Source organism: Rana temporaria, chromosome 1 (assembly GCF_905171775.1).
Source record: "Rana temporaria chromosome 1, aRanTem1.1, whole genome shotgun sequence".
Taxonomy (NCBI): domain Eukaryota; kingdom Metazoa; phylum Chordata; class Amphibia; order Anura; family Ranidae; genus Rana; species Rana temporaria.
This window is the reverse complement of record NC_053489.1, coordinates 234772863-234793511: the sequence shown is the minus strand read 5'-3', so window position 1 is coordinate 234793511 and position 20649 is coordinate 234772863. Positions and strand designations below refer to the sequence as shown.

Below are 20649 nucleotides of genomic sequence, written 5' to 3'. Positions count from 1 at the left end.
TGCCTAGTACACACGAGAGGATCGATCCGCGGAAACGGTCCGGATTTTGATCTCATGGTTGTACTAACCATGAGATCAAAATCCCTGCGGAATTCCCTCTGCGGTGACGTGTCGCGCCGTCGCCGCGATGATGACGCGGCGACGTGCGCGACACTGTAATATAAGGACTTCCACGCATGCGTCGAATCATTACGACGCATGCGAGGGATGGAATCGGACGGATTGATCCGCTGAGTCTGTACAGACCAGCGGATCAATCCGCTGGACTGGATTCCAGCGGATAGATTTCTTAGCATGCTAAGAAATTTTGATCCGCTGGAAATCCATCGGCCCGAAAAAAATCCGCGGATAAATATCTGCTGGGTCGTACACACCAGGGGATCTATCCGCTGAAACCGGTCCGCGGATAAATTTCAGCGGATCGATCCTCTCGTGTGTACGGGGCCTTACCCTGCTACTACAAACAAACTCCCAGGAGACCGTCCGGATTCTACTCTGCTATAGGCCACCTGGCCCAAAATCGCAGTTTCTCCCATCATTGACTGACTTTATCTCCACCTATACCCTTAACAGCAAACACCTTTTGCTGCTCGGGGACTTCAATCTCTGGGCCAACTCCCCGCAAGACTCCGTTGCCGACGCCTGCATTGATCACTTCGAAGGATTAGGGCTACAACAACTAGTATGTGGGCCCACACATGCTTCAGGTCACACGCTCGATCTTATTTTCAGACAAGATCTGGAAATAAAAATCTTGGAAAATGAACCATTGCCATTGACAGATCACCATGCAATTAAAATTCATTATTTCCGATTTCCCACCCTTAACTAAAACATCAAATCCAGTGACAACACACTGGACTAGATGTCAGAAGAAGCTCCACTCGGAACTCTTCAAAGCCACGTAAAGGAAAAAAATAAATACAATTCAGCCGCATCAAATGGCTGAAGAAACACTGGATACCATAAACACAGCCCTATTACAGTCAGCCGACTTAATAGCGCCGAAACGTAAAACCCGCATCCGGAAAAATAACTCCAGCTGGTTCAACAACCAACTGGCATTACTGAAGCAAGAGCGCAGAAGGGCGGAAGCCGCCTGGAAAAGAAGCTCTTCAGATGAGAACCTCATCGTCTACAAAGCAACAACAAGAAAATACCACAAAGAAATCCTCAAAGCCAAGAAAAACTATTTTTCCGAGGCTATCAACAGCGCCCTTAATCGCCCACGCAAACCTCAAGTTGGTCACTCAGACCATGAATCCAGGATGTCTTGAAGCCCCCAATTCGGACTCACAATAATTTTGCAGTGAATTGTCGGATTACTTCATTAATAAAATCGAGGGGATCCGACAAAGCATTCAGCAAAAGAATTCCCCCCTCAACCCTCCCCGTAATGATTTACACAATACCTGCAGTAATTCACCACAACCAGGTAAGTTCACGCTTTAAACTATCTCTATCCATGCCACTAAAAATATCATCGGTACTCTGCGTAACAGCACCGCACCGAATGATATCATCCCCACTAAACTGCTGAAGGATTGCGCCGACATCCTGGCACCTCCTATCACGCAGCTTATCAACCAATCCTTCAGGGAAGGCATAGTGCCCTCCCAGTTGAAGGAGGGTATAATTCGACCCATCTTGAAGAAACCCAACCTGGACCCCAAGGACCCACTCCACCGTCGTCCAATAACAGGCCTAAATGTACTCTCAAAGGTAATGGAAAAAAGTAGTGGTACAACAGCTGCAACAGCATCCAGATACCCACAACCTACTTGATCCATTTCAATCGGGATTCCGGCCTGGATACGGGACAGAAACCGCATTGCTCAAAATATGGGACGACGCTCTCGAGGCCGCAGACAAAAGAGAATCTTGCCTTCTGGTTCTGTTGGACCTAAGCGCAGCCTTCGACACAGTAGACCACAAGCTTTTATTGACTCGGCTAGCTGAAGTAGCCAGAGTCGCAGAAGGCGATTTATCTTGGTTCTCCTCTTTTTTGGAAAAGCGATCGCAAATAGTGAAGTTGGGACCTTTCACTTCTGAGAAACGCACATTATCGTGCAGAGTCCCTCAAGGATCCCCCCTGTTGCCGGTGTTATTCAACATCCATCTTCGCGCTCTTTTTGAGATTATTAGCAGGCAAAAACTGCTCTACCACTCATATGCAGACGACACGCAACTATATTTCCGCATTTGCAATAAAAAGATTCATCACCTCAATCTAGACACATGCCTCTCTTTGATAGAGGACTGGATGACAAAGAGTTATCTTAAACTCAACGGAGCGAAAACAGAACTTCTCCTGTTTCACGCCAAGCATATGAAGCAACCTGCAACAACTTGGACCCCCCCCGCCCATTCTGGGCAAAATCATCACCTCTAGCGCCAAAGTCAAAAGTCTTGGGGTCATCTTCGACTCCTACATGACAATGGATGCACAAATAGGGTCAGTAGTCAGCGGATCTCACCATCTGCTGCGCCTACTAAGCAGACTTACTCCTTTTACTCCTAAGGAAGACATAGCGACCGTGGTGGGAGCAATTGTAAACTCAAGATTGGACTATGCAAATGCGCTTTACCTCGGACTCCCCAAGTACCAAATCGCTCGTTCAAAATACAGCCGCTAGACTTGTGACTGGGAAAAAACCTTGGGAATCAATCTCACCTTCACTGAGAACCCTTCACTGGTTACCAGTAAAAGACAGAATCACTTTTAAAGCACTTTGTCTAACGCATAGATGTATCTATGGGAATGCTCCCCATTATCTATGCGAAAAAATAAAAGCTTAGAATCCCAATCGCGTTCTGCGATCCACCAATCAAAATCTCCTCCAGATACCGAAAGCCAACTACAAGTCCAAAGGAGAAAGGAGATTCGCGGTCCAAGGGCCTAGACTATGGAACGCTTTACCAACCAGCATTCGGTTGGAGGAGAACCACTTGGCGTTCAGGAGAAAGGTCAAGACTCATCTCTTTTGATACCAAAGGAGACAGGAACAACAAGCGCCCAGAGGCGATTAAGTTTGCATGTGATGCGCTATTTAAGTTTTCATTCATTCATTCAAGTCGGACGGTGCCATTGCTGGCAATAGGCAGTGATTTGACATGTCAAAACGGCCTGATGTAAACATGGACTTAAAGTGGATGTAAACCAGGGTTTTTACATATCTCGTGCACTAGCTTGGACACATGCACATTCCTGGATGTTTATCATAATATGGGGGGTGATCCACAGTTCATTGTGAGAGGTAATGTATGTCACTCAAAGCAAGGGGACGGAAAGGACTTTTTATTTAGACAGGTTTTTATCTGGAAGTCTGTTAATTTTCACTGAACAATAAAAGAGGATTGCTCAGAGCTGGATTAACTCTGTGTGGCAAGACTGGGCACAGATGATAGGAAATCTTATTCTCTACATTATGACATTAAAAAAAAAATAATAATAATTTTTTGGGTTTACATCCACTTTAAGGCAGTCTCTATTCTTCCTTAACAAAGGTTCCCACAAATAAGAGTCCCCCCAAAAGCTTCTGTGTCCTCATAATTTGTATAGCTGCCATTTACTTGTTATCATTACACCCTTTAAGTTTTTTTAATCTTTTTTTATGCTTGCCATTGACTATTGGAATATTCTCAGGAATAGTGTCTGATGTCATTGTTACTCTGTAACTCATCTGTGGATTCGATAAGTTATGGCAGATACTTTATAATTAGTGACTGATTCAGTTCATCATTAAATTGCCTATATTGCTAACCCAAAGTACTGAGTACTGCTTGGACCTTGAAGAAGGGGTAACACCCCAAAAGCTTGTCCTGAAAAATTGTATGTTAGTGCAAATAAAAAAAGTATCACGGACAGTACTCAATTTTCTCTATCACAATTGCACTAATACGGCTACAATCACATCAAGTTTGCTAACCCAAGTATTACATTACATGTGTATAGCCATCCACCAGGCCTTATTAATATAGACATAAGTGCTCCTTCATATTTTTTATCCTGTTTTGTTTTTTTCCCTTTTCAAAGCTGCAGAACAATAACTAGATTGTATGATGGCCTTCACAACTGTAAATACCAGAGGTCTCCAGTCTGTCTAAACAAAGAGCCAGTTTACTGCCTGTCAGACTTTAGGGCAGGGGTGCCCAACCAGTGGCCCGGGGGCTACATGTGGCCCGCGGAGCCCTCTGATATGGCCCGTGACCTCCTGCTCTGGAATGGTGGGTCGGCAAGCACAGATTGCGAATCCTCTATCCCAGAGTATCAGTGTTGTGAATGAAGCCAGCGGTAAAGGGAGCAAGGAGCTGAGGAGCAGAGCCACATAAGTCTTGCTTCCTGTATAGCAGCGGCTCCTGTCACATGCAGGATATAATAGAAGTTTATGGCAAAGTACAGCTAACCCGCAAAAAAAAACCCCATAGATGAACTAAACTGTACCCTTGGTGTAAACCACAGTGTGCAAGCAGCCTCAGGCCCCTTTCACTTGATCAGTCTGACCCAATTGGACCCTCCATTCACCTTTATGGAGCGGCAGATGTAAACGGACTTGTGTAAATTTACAACCGCCTCCCTCCAATTCAATTCGCCAAAATAAACACAAGGGAATCCGTCCACTTCTGTCTGGGTGGATCGGATTGCAGGGCCCATAGAGTAGAATGGGCTGTGTACATGTCCGCTCTGCATATGCAGAGTAGATACGGTACCTATCATCCGCTCGCTCTGCTCATTGTGGCCCACAACCAGTTACCAAGTCGCTTAAAGCGGTAGTTCACCCTCTCGTACTTGATTTTACCATCGAGACAGGCATTGTAGCGCGAGCTACAGTATGCCTGTCCCGATTTTTTTAACCCCGTACTCACCTCGTAGTCGTCCATCGTAGATTTCGTCTCCCGCGGGGAATGGGCGTGCCTATGGAGAGGGAGGATGATTGACGGCCGGCCCTGGCACGTCACTCTCCCCGAAGACAGCCGGAGTAGGTCTCGGCTCTTCACGGCGCGTGCGCACAGGCTATGCGCACGCGTCGTGAAGACCAAGCCTATTTCGGCTATTTCCGGAGAAGCGTGACGCGCCAGAGCCGGCCGTCAATCATCCTCCGTCTCCAGAGGCACGCCCATTCCCCGGTATCTTCGATGGACGACTACAAGGTGAGTATGGGGGGAAAAAATTCGGGACAGGCATACTGTAGCTCGCGCTACAATGCCTGATTTAAAGGTAAAAGAAAAAAAAATATTTTTTTTCCCGTCGATAGGGTGAACCCCCGCTTTAAGTGGCCCTCGCTCTTCAAAAGGTTGGGCACCCTTGCTTTAGGGGGTTTGGACTTTGCCCAGTGGAAGTAGGAAATTCCCTGATGTCAGTGGATGTAGCCAAGGCCCCACAATTGGTATTTTTGAGAAGAATATTCCCCCATCATTGGTGTCAGTGGGAGGAATGGGGCCCCATCGCTGGTGTCTGTGGGAGGAGGGAGGAAGAGTGCTAAATTGTTAGTCAGTTTGAAGAATAGTGCCCCATCATTGGCGTCAGTTGAAGAAAGAATGTCCCATCGTTAATGTCAGTGGGAGGAATAGTGCCTTATATCAGTGTGAGAAATAGTACCCCAAGGACCAGATAAAGGCAAGCAAAGGGCCACAGTTTGGAGTCCACTGGTATATACATATATAACAAAAAAGTTCAATGCTCCATTGAAAAGTACCGTGTTTCTCCGAAAATAAGCCATAGCGGGATTTCGACGCAAGATCAAAATATAAGACATCCCCCCGAAAATAAGACATAGCGATGGCGTGTCGAATCCCCGAAAATAAGACGTAGTGATGGCGTGTCGTATGCGTAGCGGCACGGGCGGGAAAACAAGACGTGATAGGCGTACTGTACTGGTGCGGAGCTGTAAAGAAGTCGTGCAGCCCCATAAATACGGTAAGGTCGGCTCCCCCTGTCAGGTGAAAGTGAAAGTAAAAAGTCTCCTCAGTGAAGTGAGGAGATGACGCTCTGTACTCAGGGGAAGAAGTAAAGCTTCTCCCCAGCACTGACCAGCAACAGTCTCTCACCCCACACAAACACCATGGGATAGTTGAATAAATGTAGATTGTTGTACCATACTGTTGTACCATACTTGCCGGTAAAAAAAATAAGACATCCCCCGAAAATAAGCCATAGTGTGATTTCTGGAGGAAAAATAAATATAAGACGGTGTCTTATTTTCGGGGAAACACGGTAATCTCAGCCAGACGTTTCTTCTGAAAACAACATTTCCAGGAATGTCTATCGTTTCCCCCCACAGCTCTCACTGGTTCTTCCCATAACTGTGTCCTATAGTTATGTAGCAGCTATCATAAAGAATTAGGGACACTAGACCCACACTCCCAGAAGGGTCAGTTTTAGATGGACCATGAAATAGGTGAAAATTCAGCGCTGGGATATAAACTAAAGCAAATAAAATAAAAATATGCAAGCCAGCACTGAGGATGAATTCAAAAACTTTCCCAAAGCATATAATAGTGAAGAAGTGCAGCGCAAATTAAAATAAACTAGACAATAAATAATATAAAATAATATACATATATATATAGCCAGTGAAATTAAATGTCCACGTGTCCAAAAAAGTCCTTATATAAGTGTGAATCACACAAAAAAATCCAACAGGAGTGAGAGTGAAGAGGAGACACCACTAAGGAAATCCACCACCGCAAGCAAGATGAGTCACAAAGCATATCAGCTAACCCTCAGTCAGATCCAGCCTCCAAACGAAATCACCATACCAAAGGGATATCAGCGGGCCACCATGTATAAAAAAACACACAGAAAATATCTAGTGCTCTCTGTAAATACTGATTTTAATATAGAAGGAATAATAGAAAAAATAAAAGCATAGGCACTCACAAATAAAAACACTCGTAGCGCCGAACACTATATATATATCTGGCCATTCGGGACGTCTAGTGTACACGCTCCGCCTGACGCTGATGAAGTCCCGCCCCCGGGACGTAATGCGCACGTAAGGGGAGGAGCTACGCAGGACGTCACCCCGATCATCGCTGCTAAGACTTGTGACCCATACTGTTACAGCATACACTCGGCGCTACGAGTGTTTTTAAATGTGAGTGCCCATGCTTTTATTCCTTCTATATTAAAATCAGTATTTACAGAGAGCACTAGATATTTTCTGTGTGTTTTTTATACATGGTGGCCCGCTGATATCCCTTTGGTATGGTGATTTCGTTTGGAGGCTGGATCTGACTGAAGGTTTGCTGATATGCTTTGTGACTTTTTTGGGTCGAAGCAATGAGGTGAGAGTCCATTTTGCTTGCGGTGGTGGATTTCCTTAGTGGTGTCTCCTCTTCACTCTCACTCCTGTTGGATTTTTTTGTGTGATTCACACTTATATAAGGACTTTTTTGGACACGTGGACATTTAATTTCACTGGCTATATATATATGTATATTATTTTATATTATTTATTGTCTAGTTTATTTTAATTTGCGCTGCACTTCTTCACTATTATTAGATGGACCATGACCCAGTGATTCCTTTTTAAAGGAGTGCCATTTGGTGGCATGGGCAGCAGATGAGGTAAGGATACACTTTCTAGGCACAATTTTAAGTGAAACCTTTCATTTGGCGATAGGGTTTCTTTAAACATTTTATAAATCTAAAAAGAAACATTACAAAATAACTACTGTATGTGTTTAAGAGAGAACAACCATCTATAGGACCGTGTTATTACATTATCTGCGGTGTAGACTTGAAGTTGTAACACTTCATCGTTGTTCATAACATACTATACATTTGTTTTTCTTCTAGGTGTCTGAATGGTGGTGTGGCTTTTGTCTTCCTTTATGGTTGTGTTATGGTTATTTTGGAAAGTTAGTGGTCGTGGTACTTGCAAGGGATACAAGCCTTCTTTGTATACTGGTGGAAACACCATGGAGCCAAACAGCGATCACTCTGAACATTTACAACAAGAAGAGGTTGCTGGTCCTTCCACATCAGAAGAATGTCCTGGAAAAGCAGAGATCGGTTCTGCAGAGATCGGTTCTTCAGCGATCGGTTCTTCAGCTCAGGCACAGCATGGGGACGTAGTTCATTCCTCTACAGAACCTGGGCCAAAACAATTAAAATTTGGGCCTGCCAAAGGAAGTCTTTCTAAACCCAGAGACACAAAGACGAAGAAACCTCCCTTATCGCGCTTTATTCTAGGGTCTTCAGAAGACAACTCTTCTGATGACGAGTTTGGTTCTGGCTCCTTGAAAAGTGTCAGGAAGAGCAGTCTCACCAGCAGCAGTTCTCAGACTCCATCCTTGTCATCCCTACCAGAAACTGAGCCATTGATAAAAATCAGGTGAGCATGCATTTTATTCACTTGTTCCTTGACTGTTTTTGACTTGTCTCTGAATATGTGCCGTTTTGGGCCAATGTTAATGACACCCCAATCATAGCGGACATATGCGCTCAAAAAGGTGCACAACCTATTCCTCCACGTTGTTTGCACGGTAGGGTAGCCCACTGAAATGCATGGGCTGCCATAGTGTAAATGGGACCTTATAGAATAATTCTATGACTCTGTGGGGGTTATTTACAAAAGGCAAATCCACTTTGCACTACAAGTGCACTTGGAAGTGCAGTCGCTGTAGATCCGAGGGGGATATGCAAGGAAAAGAAAAAAAACAGCATTTTAGCTTGCACGTGATTGGATGATAAAATCAGCAGAGCTTCCCCTCATTTCAGATCTACCCCTCAGATTTACAGCGACTGCACTTCCAAGTGCACTTTCAGTGCAATTTCAAGTGCACTTTGCACTTGTAGTGCAAAGTGGATTTGCCTTTCGTAAATAACTCCCTGTATGTTATAAAGAGTAACATTGGACACACTTGGACCAATGCAAGTATGTATATACCATTGGATTTTCTGATGGTAAATTATATTTATGATAAAAAGAAAAAAGCTGCTGCCTCCACCGTGATACCTACCTAGGTAGGGTCCAATTAAATAAACAAAGAGGGGTGTTTGATAGGTGTGGGGCTGCTCTAAATTACATGAAAAAAAATTGTCCTTTGTGCATATAAATTCTGATTAAAATTTTTGTGTTCGAATAATCGATTTATTTTTTTAATCGACTAATTTCGATTAATTATAACGCACATACAGATCCAACTACTTTTAGCTGATCTCCTTGCATTTCAACTCTGCATTAGTCAGTGGTTAATGTGGTATACACTATATACAATCACCCGACACTAGTTAGTTTCCACAATCCATGACTTAAAGCGGGAGTTCACCCAATTCGTTATTTTTTTCTATTTTTCCCTTAGCTTTATGCTCGTTTTGTCTAGGGGAATCGGCTATTTGTTTTAAAATATGATCCGTACTTACCCGTTTTCGAGATGCATCTTCTCCGTCGCTTCCGGGTATGGGTCTTCGGGAGCGGGAGTTCCTTCTTGATTGACAGTCTTCCGAGAGGCTTCCGACGGTCGCATCCATCGCGTCACTCGTAGCCGAAAGAAGCCGAACGTCGGTGCGGCTCTATACTGCGCACCGACGTTCGGCTTCTTTCGGAAAATCGTGACGCGATGGATGCGACCGTCGGAAGCCTCTCGGAAGACTGTCAATCAAGAAGGAATGCCCAGTCCCGCAGCCCATACCCGGAAGCGGCGGAGAAGATGCATCTCGTAAACGGGTAAGTACGGATCGTATTTTTAAACAAATAGCCGATTCCCCTAAACAAAACGAGCATGAAGCTAAGGGGAAAATGTGTTCACTATGGGTGAACCTCCGCTTTAACTTCACAGTTCACACAAATACGTTTTAAATTAAAACTGTAGCACTGACATAAGTAATTTTTTCTTATTAAACTTTAAGAAAAACATAGATAATTAGTTTAACTTTAATTATAAAACGTATCTAGTATATTGATTGTCAGTCACTTTATAGTAGGCAAGTAGGCATCACTTTAGCCAGTCACGCAGACATACCAGAGTGTTTACATTTTCTGGAAGCAGACATGATCGCATTTTATTGACAATATACCCTGAAGAACTGAACAGTCTTTCGCACGGAACAGATGTTGCCGATACACAAAGAATTGTCTGCACAAAACTGCTTAGGACAGGAAAACAATGGTTATTTTTGCCCCCTTCCCCTAATGGAGCCTGAAGCATCCTCCTGCTCCACAGATGTAAAGGAACCTCAATCCAATGGGTGCAGTTTGCTCGCATCCAGCAGGGTAAGTCTCACTGTCCAGGCTGTCCGGTGACGTCAAGAATTTTGAACGATCAAAAGAATTTTGATCGATCAAAAAAATTTAAGATTAATCGAGGAATTAACCATTCATTTCCCCAGCCCTAAAATTTTACTTCCAGTTAAAGCGGAGGTTCACACAAAAAGTGAACCTCCATTTTTGGATCTCTCCCCCCCTCCGGTGTCACATTTGGCACCTTTCAGGGGGAGGGGGGGTGCAGATACCTGAAACAGGCATTTTCACTACTTCCGGGTCTCCAGCCTGTGACGTCACCCCCCCCCCCCCCCCCGCTGTCTTCTGGGAAACACTGAGAGAGCGGGGACCAGTGACGGCGCACCGCGATCCTCGCGCATGTGCAGTAGGGAATCGGGCAGTGAAGCCATCAGGCTTCACTTCCTGATTCCCTCACCGAGGATGGCGGAGGAAGCAGCCGAGGACCGAGTGATTGCTCAACCTCGGCTGCCGACATCCTGCCGTATTTGTAGCTGCTGACTTTAAAACAAAAAAAAAACGGCGGAACCTCCGCTTTAATACCTGGCCGATTCCTCTGCAAGTTGGAAATCACTGAAATAGACACCGCCACTCCAGTGATCTCCACTTGCTTTCGCGCCCCATGCTGAGCGGCCGGCTTGATGCATTGTGAACCCTGGAGGTCAACCGCTCAGCACGGGTGTCAGTCAGAGGCAGTCAAGTGTGATATACTTTAAGCAGAAGCTACAGTTTGTGTCACCTCTATATCTCATTTATACATGTGGAATGGACATACAGATTTAAAACTATGAGGCAATGTGGATAGATATGAAACAGTCAGCATGATTATGAGCGATTAGTCTATTGAACAGACTCCATGGATGGATGAGCTGTATACAAGGCTTGTTTCGTTACTTACAGATACTCAGCTTCATGTTCTATGCTCCGCCTCCACACTTTATTGTTGATTCTTATGCCTTGTACACATGACCGGTTTTCCCGACGGGAAAACTGTCATGTTTTCTTTTGGTCGAGAAAATCGGCCACGTGTATGCTCCCGACAGAAAAACTCTGGGGAAAAAAAAATCAGACCTTGTTTTTTCCCCCCCACAGTTTTCCTATGGGGAAACACTGCTCTGGAGCATACACACGGCCGGTTTTTCCGACCAAAGCTCTCAGGCAGTTTTCCTGTCAGGAAAACCGGCCATGTGTACACAGGGAAAACTGACCGGTTCTCGTTTTTCCCGTCGGGTTTCAAGGCATTAAAGCGATTCTAAGGCCCCGTACACACGACCGGATCGATCTGCTGAAATTGGTCCGCCGGACCAGTTCAAGCGGACAGATCCGGTCGTGTGTAGGCCCGAGCGGACAATTGTCCCGCGGATCGGACAGTTTCCAGCGGATAAAAATTTCTTAGCATGAAATCTGTCCGCTGGAAACCTGTCCGTCGGATGTATTTGGTCGTCTGTACAGACTCACCGGACACGTCCGACTGACCGCCATCCCTCGCATGCGTCGTACTGATTTGACGCATGTGTAGAAGCTTTGAACTTCCAGGGCCGCCATCATCGCGGCGACGGCGCGGCCACGCCCCGCGTATTGTTTACGCGCGGATTTCTGTCTGATGGTGTGTACAACCATCAGACAGAAATCCGGCAGCGGTCGCAGCGGATCGATCCGGTCGTCTGTACAGGGCCTAAAGGTTGTTTTTTTTTGTTCGTTTTTAACAACAAACATATATACTTACCTGTTCTGTGCAATCGTTTTGCACAGAGCAGTCCAATCCTCTTCTTTTTGGGTCCCTCACTGGAGGTCCTGGCTACTTCCCACGCTTATTGCCCCAATAGCAAGCCTCTTGCTATAGGGGCACTCGACCAGGCTTTTCATTTTGGAAGTAGTAGAAAAGGATTAGAACAGGCTGCATGCTGCCCAAGACAGCTATGAATGCGCCCCAGCACAAAATTGTAACTTTACTGAAAGCCGAGTTCCGCTTTTTGGAACCCTCCCCCCCTCGGGTGTCCAATTTGGCACCTTTCAGGGGGAAGGGGGGTATTTTCACCCACTTCCGGGCATAGACTCTCCAACATCCCCCTCCTCCCCCCCCCCCCGCGGTTTTCTGGGAAACACACTGTTCCCAGGAAAGAGCGGGGACCAGTTACGATGCGTTGCGCAAAATCGTACATGCGCAGTAGGGAACTGGGCAGTGAAGCTGCAACGCTTCACTTCCTGATTCCCTCACCGAGGATGGCGGCGGCAGCATCCGAGGGACGAGCGATTACTCGGCCTCGGCTGCCGACATCGCGGGCGCGCTGGACAGGTAAGTGTCCATTTTTTAAAAGTCAGCAGCTGCTGTATTAGTAGCTGCTGGCTTTAAAAAAAAAAAAAAAATTCGGGTGCACCTCCGCTTTAAAAATTTTGATTTTCTTGGGGATCTTTGAAAGTGCATTTACCCTTAGTGAACACATGCCCCTAAAGAAAAATTTGACAGGGTCTTTATTTGACGGTTTTATCTTGCCAAAGAAAAATATCCCTCTCTTTATAATCACACCTTATTCATTCTGCTTGAAGTAACACTTGCAGGTCTTGTCCGTCCACTGGCATATGCGAAGGAGAAACAAAAGAATGATTATCTCATCTTGATGTCACTCTGCTCTTTCCGCCTATTAGCATATGAGCATTGCTGCACATCTGATTGGATCTACTTCTGTCTAGCAGCAGTCTGAGCTCTGTTGTACAGGGAATAGCAAGGATTTCACTAACACTGGTTGGGTTTAACCACTTTAATACGGGGCACTTCCCCTCCCCTTCCAGGCCATTTTTTAGCTTTCAGAGCTGTCGCATTTTGAATGACCATTGAGCAGTCATGCGACACTGTATCCATATGAAATTTTTATCTTTCCCCCCCCACAAATAGAACCTTTTTTGGTGGTATTTGATAACCACTGACTTTATTTTTTGTGCTGCAAAAATGTTGAAAAAAAAAACAGTTTTTGTTATAAAATTGTGTTAATAAGTACATTATCTACTTCACTGATAGGCACTGATGAGGTGGCACTCATGATCAGGCATTAATATGCAGCACTAATAGGTGGGACTGATTGGCACTGATATGCAGCACTGATGGGCACTGACTGGTATTACTGATGGCATTACTGGCAGGCACTGGTGGGCATCACTGGTGGGGCACTTATGGGCATAACTGGCGGGCACTGATAATCAATGGCATGAATGGAAGATTGGTCACAACGATCACATGGTAATGACAGCGGGACGGTACACTGATCAGTCAGGTGTTCTTGCCAGCCTCCCTGCTTTCCTATTAAAAACTCACCACACTGGACAAAAGAGCACAGAGTGGTCAGTTTTCTAGCTGTGCTGAGAACTCAGCCTGCTCTCCTCCAATGACCAGACTTCTGCTGACACGCCCCCTGCACTGCCATTCACTAGGAAGACCATTGTACTGCTGCTTCCCCTCCCCCAGCTCTCTAAGATCCTTATGTACTGTTTTTTATATGTATGCACAAATGTTTTGCCTTTCATTTTAAACTGAATGGGTTGTTTTACAAGGTGAGGGTTTACATAATCTTAATGAATACAGATCTGCATTCATTATATTTATGTGACGCGCTAGACCAGTTGTACCCTGGGTCAGGGCTCAACAGGCTCAGTCTGCAGGGTTACAGTGTGGAGGGGAGGTGGAGGCATCTTCTCCATCTCCAAGGTACAAAGCGATATACAGAGCGGTGTGGGGGAAGCAATAAGCAGAGTCAGTGGGGTAGAAGTTCTCTTATATTCCAATCATAGTCCTCTCAGGGCAGCAGCTAGTCGGGCCCGCACAGAGCCTCCACACTAATCCCTCTTCTCTGTTTTGATCCTCCGACCCATTTATATATAAAAAAATAACGCAGCTAGGTGGAGGAGGAACAGCCAATGGGAGCACGGGGCAGAGACAGCGACTATCACTCATTCTTTACAGGGAAAGGAGGGGGCAGGGCCAGACACTGTCACTCTGTCTGAAGAGAGGAGGGGCGGGGTCAGTGCCTGTCACTCAGCTTGTATGGAGAGCAGTTGGCTGGATGTCACTGCTCAGAGCTGTCACTGAGCTGTTGAGTGCTACAGAGGTCCATATACATCACTACTATTGGTGGGCCCTATACATCACTATAGAGGGGCCACATACATCACTATACATCTACATCAGACATAATAGCCGTACAGGGAGGGATGCAGAGATTATTATGGGGAGGGTTACTACACACATACATATATATATATATATATATATAGCGTATTCAAAGCTCCAGTTTTGCCATATATAGAGGGAGAGAAAAAACTCTCATGGTGCAGTTATTCAAATCATTTATGTAAACATAAGGATGTATTGCACTTACATAAAAAAAAAAACAAGGATCAGCTTTCATTTGTATCGGAATCGCTGGTTAGCGCACCACCGGCATTCCAGCAGACCGGAAATAACGTATATCAAACAACTTTATTTTATTGATTGTATTTACATTATATTTACAGTATTTATTGTAGTTTGTTTTTTGGTCATTGATGTGTATGGGTTTGAAACCTGTTGGTTCCAAATAAATATATAATATTTATTTAGGAAAAAGAGAGATACCCCCCAGATGGGACTTTAAAGGCCAAACCACAGTATAGGTATAAAAAATATATGTTTTATTCGGACAAAGTGAACCTGTTGACATTGGCTCAGAACGCACATAGAGCACCTAAGTACATAAAAACATAAAAAGCATATTCCATATCCATATGGAATCACCAAAAAATATATTAAAGGGTGTGCCAAAGAGAAAAACATAACAATACAATGCACAACAAAGAACTGTAACATCAAATACACTCTCCAACTGGTAGATAATGGGGTATTATCTACCAGTTGGAGAGTGTATTTGATGTTACAGTTCTTTGTTGTGCATTGGATTGTGTTATGTTTTTTCTCTTTGCCACTCGGCACACGCTTTAATATATTTTTTGGTGATTCCATATGGAATATGCTTTTTATGTACTTAGGTGCTCTATGTGCGTTCTGAGCCAATGTCAACAGGTTCACTTTGTCCGAAATAAAACATATTTTTTATACCTATACTCATAGGCGTGCGCACAGGGTGTGCCAGGTGTGCCTGGGCACACCCTAATCACACTGTGCTGCACAAATTCCCCCTGCTGTTTGGCTGCAGAAGTAGGGACTTGGGAATCTCTGTCTTAAAAGTGAGATATCGATAAAAAATAAAAATAATAATAATATTATATTACTATTAAATACAATTGTAAAAAATAGAAAAATTAAAAAAAAAAAGTTCAGATAAAAAAAATAACAATAATATATTATTATTAATAAATAAAATTGTGAAAAATTGTAAAAAAAAGTTATGATAATAAAAAATAAACTACCGACATCAATCTCTTCCCTACGGACACTGCTCCACTGATTATATATATATATATATATATATATATATATATATATATATATTGCACACACACACACACACACACACACACACACACACACACACACACACACACACACACACGTGTGTGTTTGAGCTTTGGGTGCACACCCCAATGCCATGATCTGCGCACACCTATGCCTATACTGTGGTTTGGCCTTTAAAGTCCCATCGGTGGGGTATCTCTCTTTTTCCTATACACCAGGGATGCGGCCAACACCACTACTATTGGATCCAGCAGCACCTCCTCCTATAGCTATAATATTTATTTATATTATTTATTTTATTTTATTTATTGTAGTCGATTTGTTTTTTGGTCATTGCATGGCTTTGGAAAAAATTGGCTTCTATATTTTCTTTTACAAGATATTCTGTTTCCATATATGTATCTCGAAAAAATTTGTCATATGCTGTCAACTAATATTTTAGATCTTGAATGCTAAACACATAGAATAAAAAAAAACATATACCTATGCCAAATGATAGATTATTTTCTTTGTGCGGACTACGAAACAACATAATATATTCCTTCAGTGTGCCTGTTAATTCATTCAATTACCAAGGTGACCTTGGAAAAGGTAAAAAAGAGCGTTTCAAGTTTTCTGTGTTGCCTAATGCGTAATGCTTGGCAGCAAGATCACCTTGTTTATGCAAGACTGAAAAATACCAGCTGGCTAATCACGTGATTTATTTACTGACAATTTGGAAAAGATGAAGAAAAGAAAAGACTACTACACACATGATTTTAATCTACCGTGCAGCTCAGCCTTTCTCAACGTTCTAGCCAGGGGCGGACTGACCATTGAGTCACTCGGGCACTGCCCGAGGGCCCCATGCCACTAGGGGGCCCCATCAGGGTTGCCAGGCTCAGTAAAACCAGTGACAGTATGTAAAAATCTGTGTTTCTTTTAGGCCCCGTACACACGACCGAGGAACTCGACGTGCCAAACACATCGAGTTCCTCGTCGAGTTCAGTGTGGAAGCCGCCGACTTTTCCCATTGACTAACGAGAAAATAGAGAACATGTTCTCTTTTCGGCCTGACGAGTTCCTCGACGGGTTCCTCGCTGAAAAGTGTACACACGACCGAGTTTCTCGCCAGAATCCAGCTCCGACCGAGTTTCTGGCTGAATTCTGCCGAGAAACTCAGTCGTGTGTACGGGGCCTCAGATCTGTCCCTGATATGTCCGAAACCGACATGCTTTTGATGTGAAAATCCCGAGATTTTAGCTTTCCCGCCTCTGCACTGCCTCCTGGCGTGGTGGCCATCTGTAAGCCCGGGGGCCCCATAATCTTCTATTGCCCGGGGACCCCATGAGTTGTCAGTCCGCCCCTGGTTCTAGCATGGTGAAATAACGGTCTGGTCTCAGGGAACCCCTGCTAATAATTGTTGTATCTACAACTGGCAATAAATTAGCATGATGGTCAATAGGCAGAATGCTCCTTAAATTCATATTTACAGATACAGTAGAAGATAAAAAGGGGGGGGGTACCAGATTTTGACAGGTACCCACTCTTCTTCTCAGATCTCTGCAGTGATATGAGTGGACATTCACCCCCCCCTCCTTCCCCCCCGCATGCCTTCTGGGACACATCACAGGTTGCAAGGCTTCACTGCCAGTTAGTTTCCCTTACCTAAGATGTTGGCACCTGGACCCAAAGCCGATTGCAGAATTGGCAGTGGCACCGGTGAGTACATTGCTGGATCCCTGGACAGGTTTTATTAAAAGTCAGCAACTACAGTATTTGTAGCTGCTGACTTTTGATTTTTCTTTTTTTTTTCCTATTTAATATATCTTCTTTAATATACTGCAAATTAAAAATTGTAACATTTATCAGCATATTTTTTAGTACTGGCACTTGATCATACACTCCAGTCAAGGCATAGCAGTCCTTGAACTGGATACAGCTAAGCTTTGCAAAATTGCTCCAGGCCACTCTGTGTCCAAAAGAAAACGTTGCGTCATTGATTTTTTTGTTGGTGGCAACCCTTGGGTAGGCATTCTTACCTAACAGTAATTAAAAATACATCACCACACTGATAACCCCTGCCGCTTTGCGCTCTCCCCAGGCTACTGCCTGTCATTCCTCCCAAGCCCAGCACTCTCACCGGTTTTTGTGTCTTTGTTTGCAGGTCTTATCCTGACCTGCTCCCTTGGCTTTGAGATCGTTATCAGGTGTGGGCCTAGTCACATCTGAGAATTTGCCTATAGTGTAAATTTTTTACCGCAGGAGGATGGAGGCTGGGTTCACACTGGTACGACAAACGCTTCGACATTGGGAGCTCATGTTGCATGATGTGTGAAAATCAACGTTTCGCCATGGGAGCCGTCTTAACTGGTCTGACACAAGTCGGTCCGACTTTGAAAATGCTCCCTGCACTACTTTGGTCTGACTTTGATCCAACTTCAGCCCATTGAATATCACTGAAGTCGAATCAAAGTCGAATCGCTGTCTTGCCTGATGCGACTTTGGCATGCGACTTGTGCTCTGATGATCTTGAAGGGGAAATCCATGCTACATTTAAAAAAGAAAAAACGGCATGGGTTCCCCTCCAAGAGCATACCAGGCTCTTCAGTCTGGTATGGATTTTAAGGGGAACCCCTACGCTGAAAAAACGGTGTGGGGGTCCCCCCAAAGTCCATACCAGACCCTTATGCGAGCATGCAGCCCTGCACGTCAGGAAAAGGGGTGGGGATAAACGATCCCGGCCCCCACCCTATGTGAATGAGTATGGGGTACATTATACCCCTACCCATTCACCTAAAAAATAAAAAAAAAAAAAATAAAACACATTACACAGGTTTTTAAAGTAATTTATTAAGCAGCTTTGGGGGTCTCTTCTGATGTCTTCTCCCTCTGTTGTTCTTCTGATGTTGACTCAACACTCTCTCCCACTCTAATGTCCGATGTGCCACTACTTATATTGGCATAGGGCGGGGTCACCGTGTTACATCATCCGAAGCCCCCACCCCTTATGACGTCACAGCCCGGGGCATGATGGGTGGTGACGTCATAAGGTGCAGGGCTCCGGTGACCCTGCCCCATGCCAATATAAGTAGTGGAACACCGCGCACCTGGCTTTAGAGCGGGAGAGAGCATTGAGTCAACATCAGAATAAGAACAGAGGGAGAAGACAACGGAGAAGACCAGGCAAGAGCGAGCAAGAGAGAAGAAGATAGCAGAGGAGACCCGGCAGAAGACAGCGGACAGAGGGAGAAGAACCGGAGAGGGCTAGAAGACATCAGCGGAGGAGGCAGAAGAGCCGGAGAGGGGAGAAGAAGTCGGAAGAGACCTCCAGAGCTGCTTATTAAATTACTTTAAAAACCTGTGTAATGCGCTTTATTTTTGACACATTTTTTTTTTTTAGATGAATGGGTAGGGGTACCATGTACCCCATACTTATTCACATAGGGTGAAGGGCCGGGATCTGGGGGCCCTCTTATTAAGAGGCCCTTGTCCTCATCAAAGCACCCACCCCCCCCATGTTGAGGGCATGTGGCCTGGTACGGTTCAGGGGGGGGGCGCGCTCGTCCCCACCTCCTTTCCTGGCTGCGTGCTCGGATAAGGGTCTGGTATGGTTTTTGGGGGGACCCCCATGTCTTTTTTTGGCTTAGGGGGTTCCCCTTAAAATCCATATCAGACCGAAGGGCCTGGTATGCTCTTGGAGGGGGAATCCATGCCGTTTTTTTTTTCAATGTTGCATGGATTTCCCCCTAAAGAGTCATTCCAGACACAGTGCCTTGTATTGTCGGGGATCGAAGTCGGATCCCTGTTCATTGAAGTCGGACGCATGTCGGACTTCAAGTAGCAGGGCAAAGTCTTATCCAAAATAGTACGACTGTCGTGTCGTAAAAGTGTGAACCCATCCCGGAAGGAATAATATGAATACAATTGTGTATATGGGCAGTATTGAAAATATTCCTGCCTTATTTTTTCTGCTGTACTTTCTGATTAGTAAATCAATACAACGATTTTTACTTCACTATAAGAGCAAATTCACACTTCTATTGAATTGTATTATGGCAAACGTTACTGTGTGTTGCATTAAAGCAGTCCAATTCACAATGAATGGGCTGTGAGGCTGGGTTTCCCTGCATCTAATTCACATTACAGTAGATTGTGCCGTCTCTCTATGGAGCCAGTTCACATATCTCCGTTGCGGCTGCGGAGCGGCTTGCACAGGAATGCTGTGCGTCTTTGGCTCAGTTTCAGGGCCGAATTCAGGCAATAATTCGCCCTTAAAACAGAGAACAGGGACACACCGGACTCTGCTGCAAGCCACATCTGTCGGAGGTGTGAACCCAGACTCAGTGCATCACAATCGATGAAAAAAAAAAGTACACAAACCTTTTTCAGCCACCACAATGCATGGTATTCGCGTTGTAGTCCAGTATGTTGCACAATGTGTTGGCATGCCATTCACAATGAATGGCACTGCACATGGAGTAGATGTGTTGCAAAAATCCAGACCTTTTGGTATGCATTGTCACAATGCATACCATTCTCTGTTTTTCTTGGCACTGGCATACATATAATTTAGGGCTGTGGAAATTAACTATTTATTCCTCGATTAATCTTTTTGATCGATCAAAATTCTTTTTATTGGTACTCACCTCTCCACCGGCTTCTGGGCCTTCAGGGAGTTCTGTTGGAGATCCGGTGATGTCACGGACACCGGCGGGGCTTGCCGTGTCCATCTGAAGGGCTCCTTTGCTGTGCCTTCATATCTGCATGCTGGCGGGACCTTACTATCTGCCACACGCAAGGGCTGTTACACTTCCCTCTATCAACCTGGGATTCTCAACCATCCACTGGGAGTTGTGATAGTTCCCTTCACGGGACATCTACATGCCAATGTTAACCCCTCCTCATCTGGATTCAGTAATGGTATCATTGTACACATTTTTTACCAGTATCATACTTAGCTACATGTTTTTATGACTGCTTTTGCTACCGTTTGGTATT

General features: G+C 44.7%; 1 protein-coding gene across 3 annotated transcripts in view; it reads left to right on the top strand.

Moving 5' to 3' along the window:
* Positions 1–20649, top strand: part of ACACB (acetyl-CoA carboxylase beta) — a 185407-nt gene that overhangs the window by 30303 nt on the left and 134455 nt on the right. For all 3 annotated transcript variants that reach the window (XM_040351868.1, XM_040351864.1, XM_040351869.1), the window contains one exon: positions 7802–8339. In XM_040351868.1, coding sequence (XP_040207802.1) covers positions 7810–8339 — 530 coding nt within the window. In that variant the 5' untranslated portion in view covers positions 7802–7809. The remainder of the gene's footprint in view (positions 1–7801; positions 8340–20649) is intronic.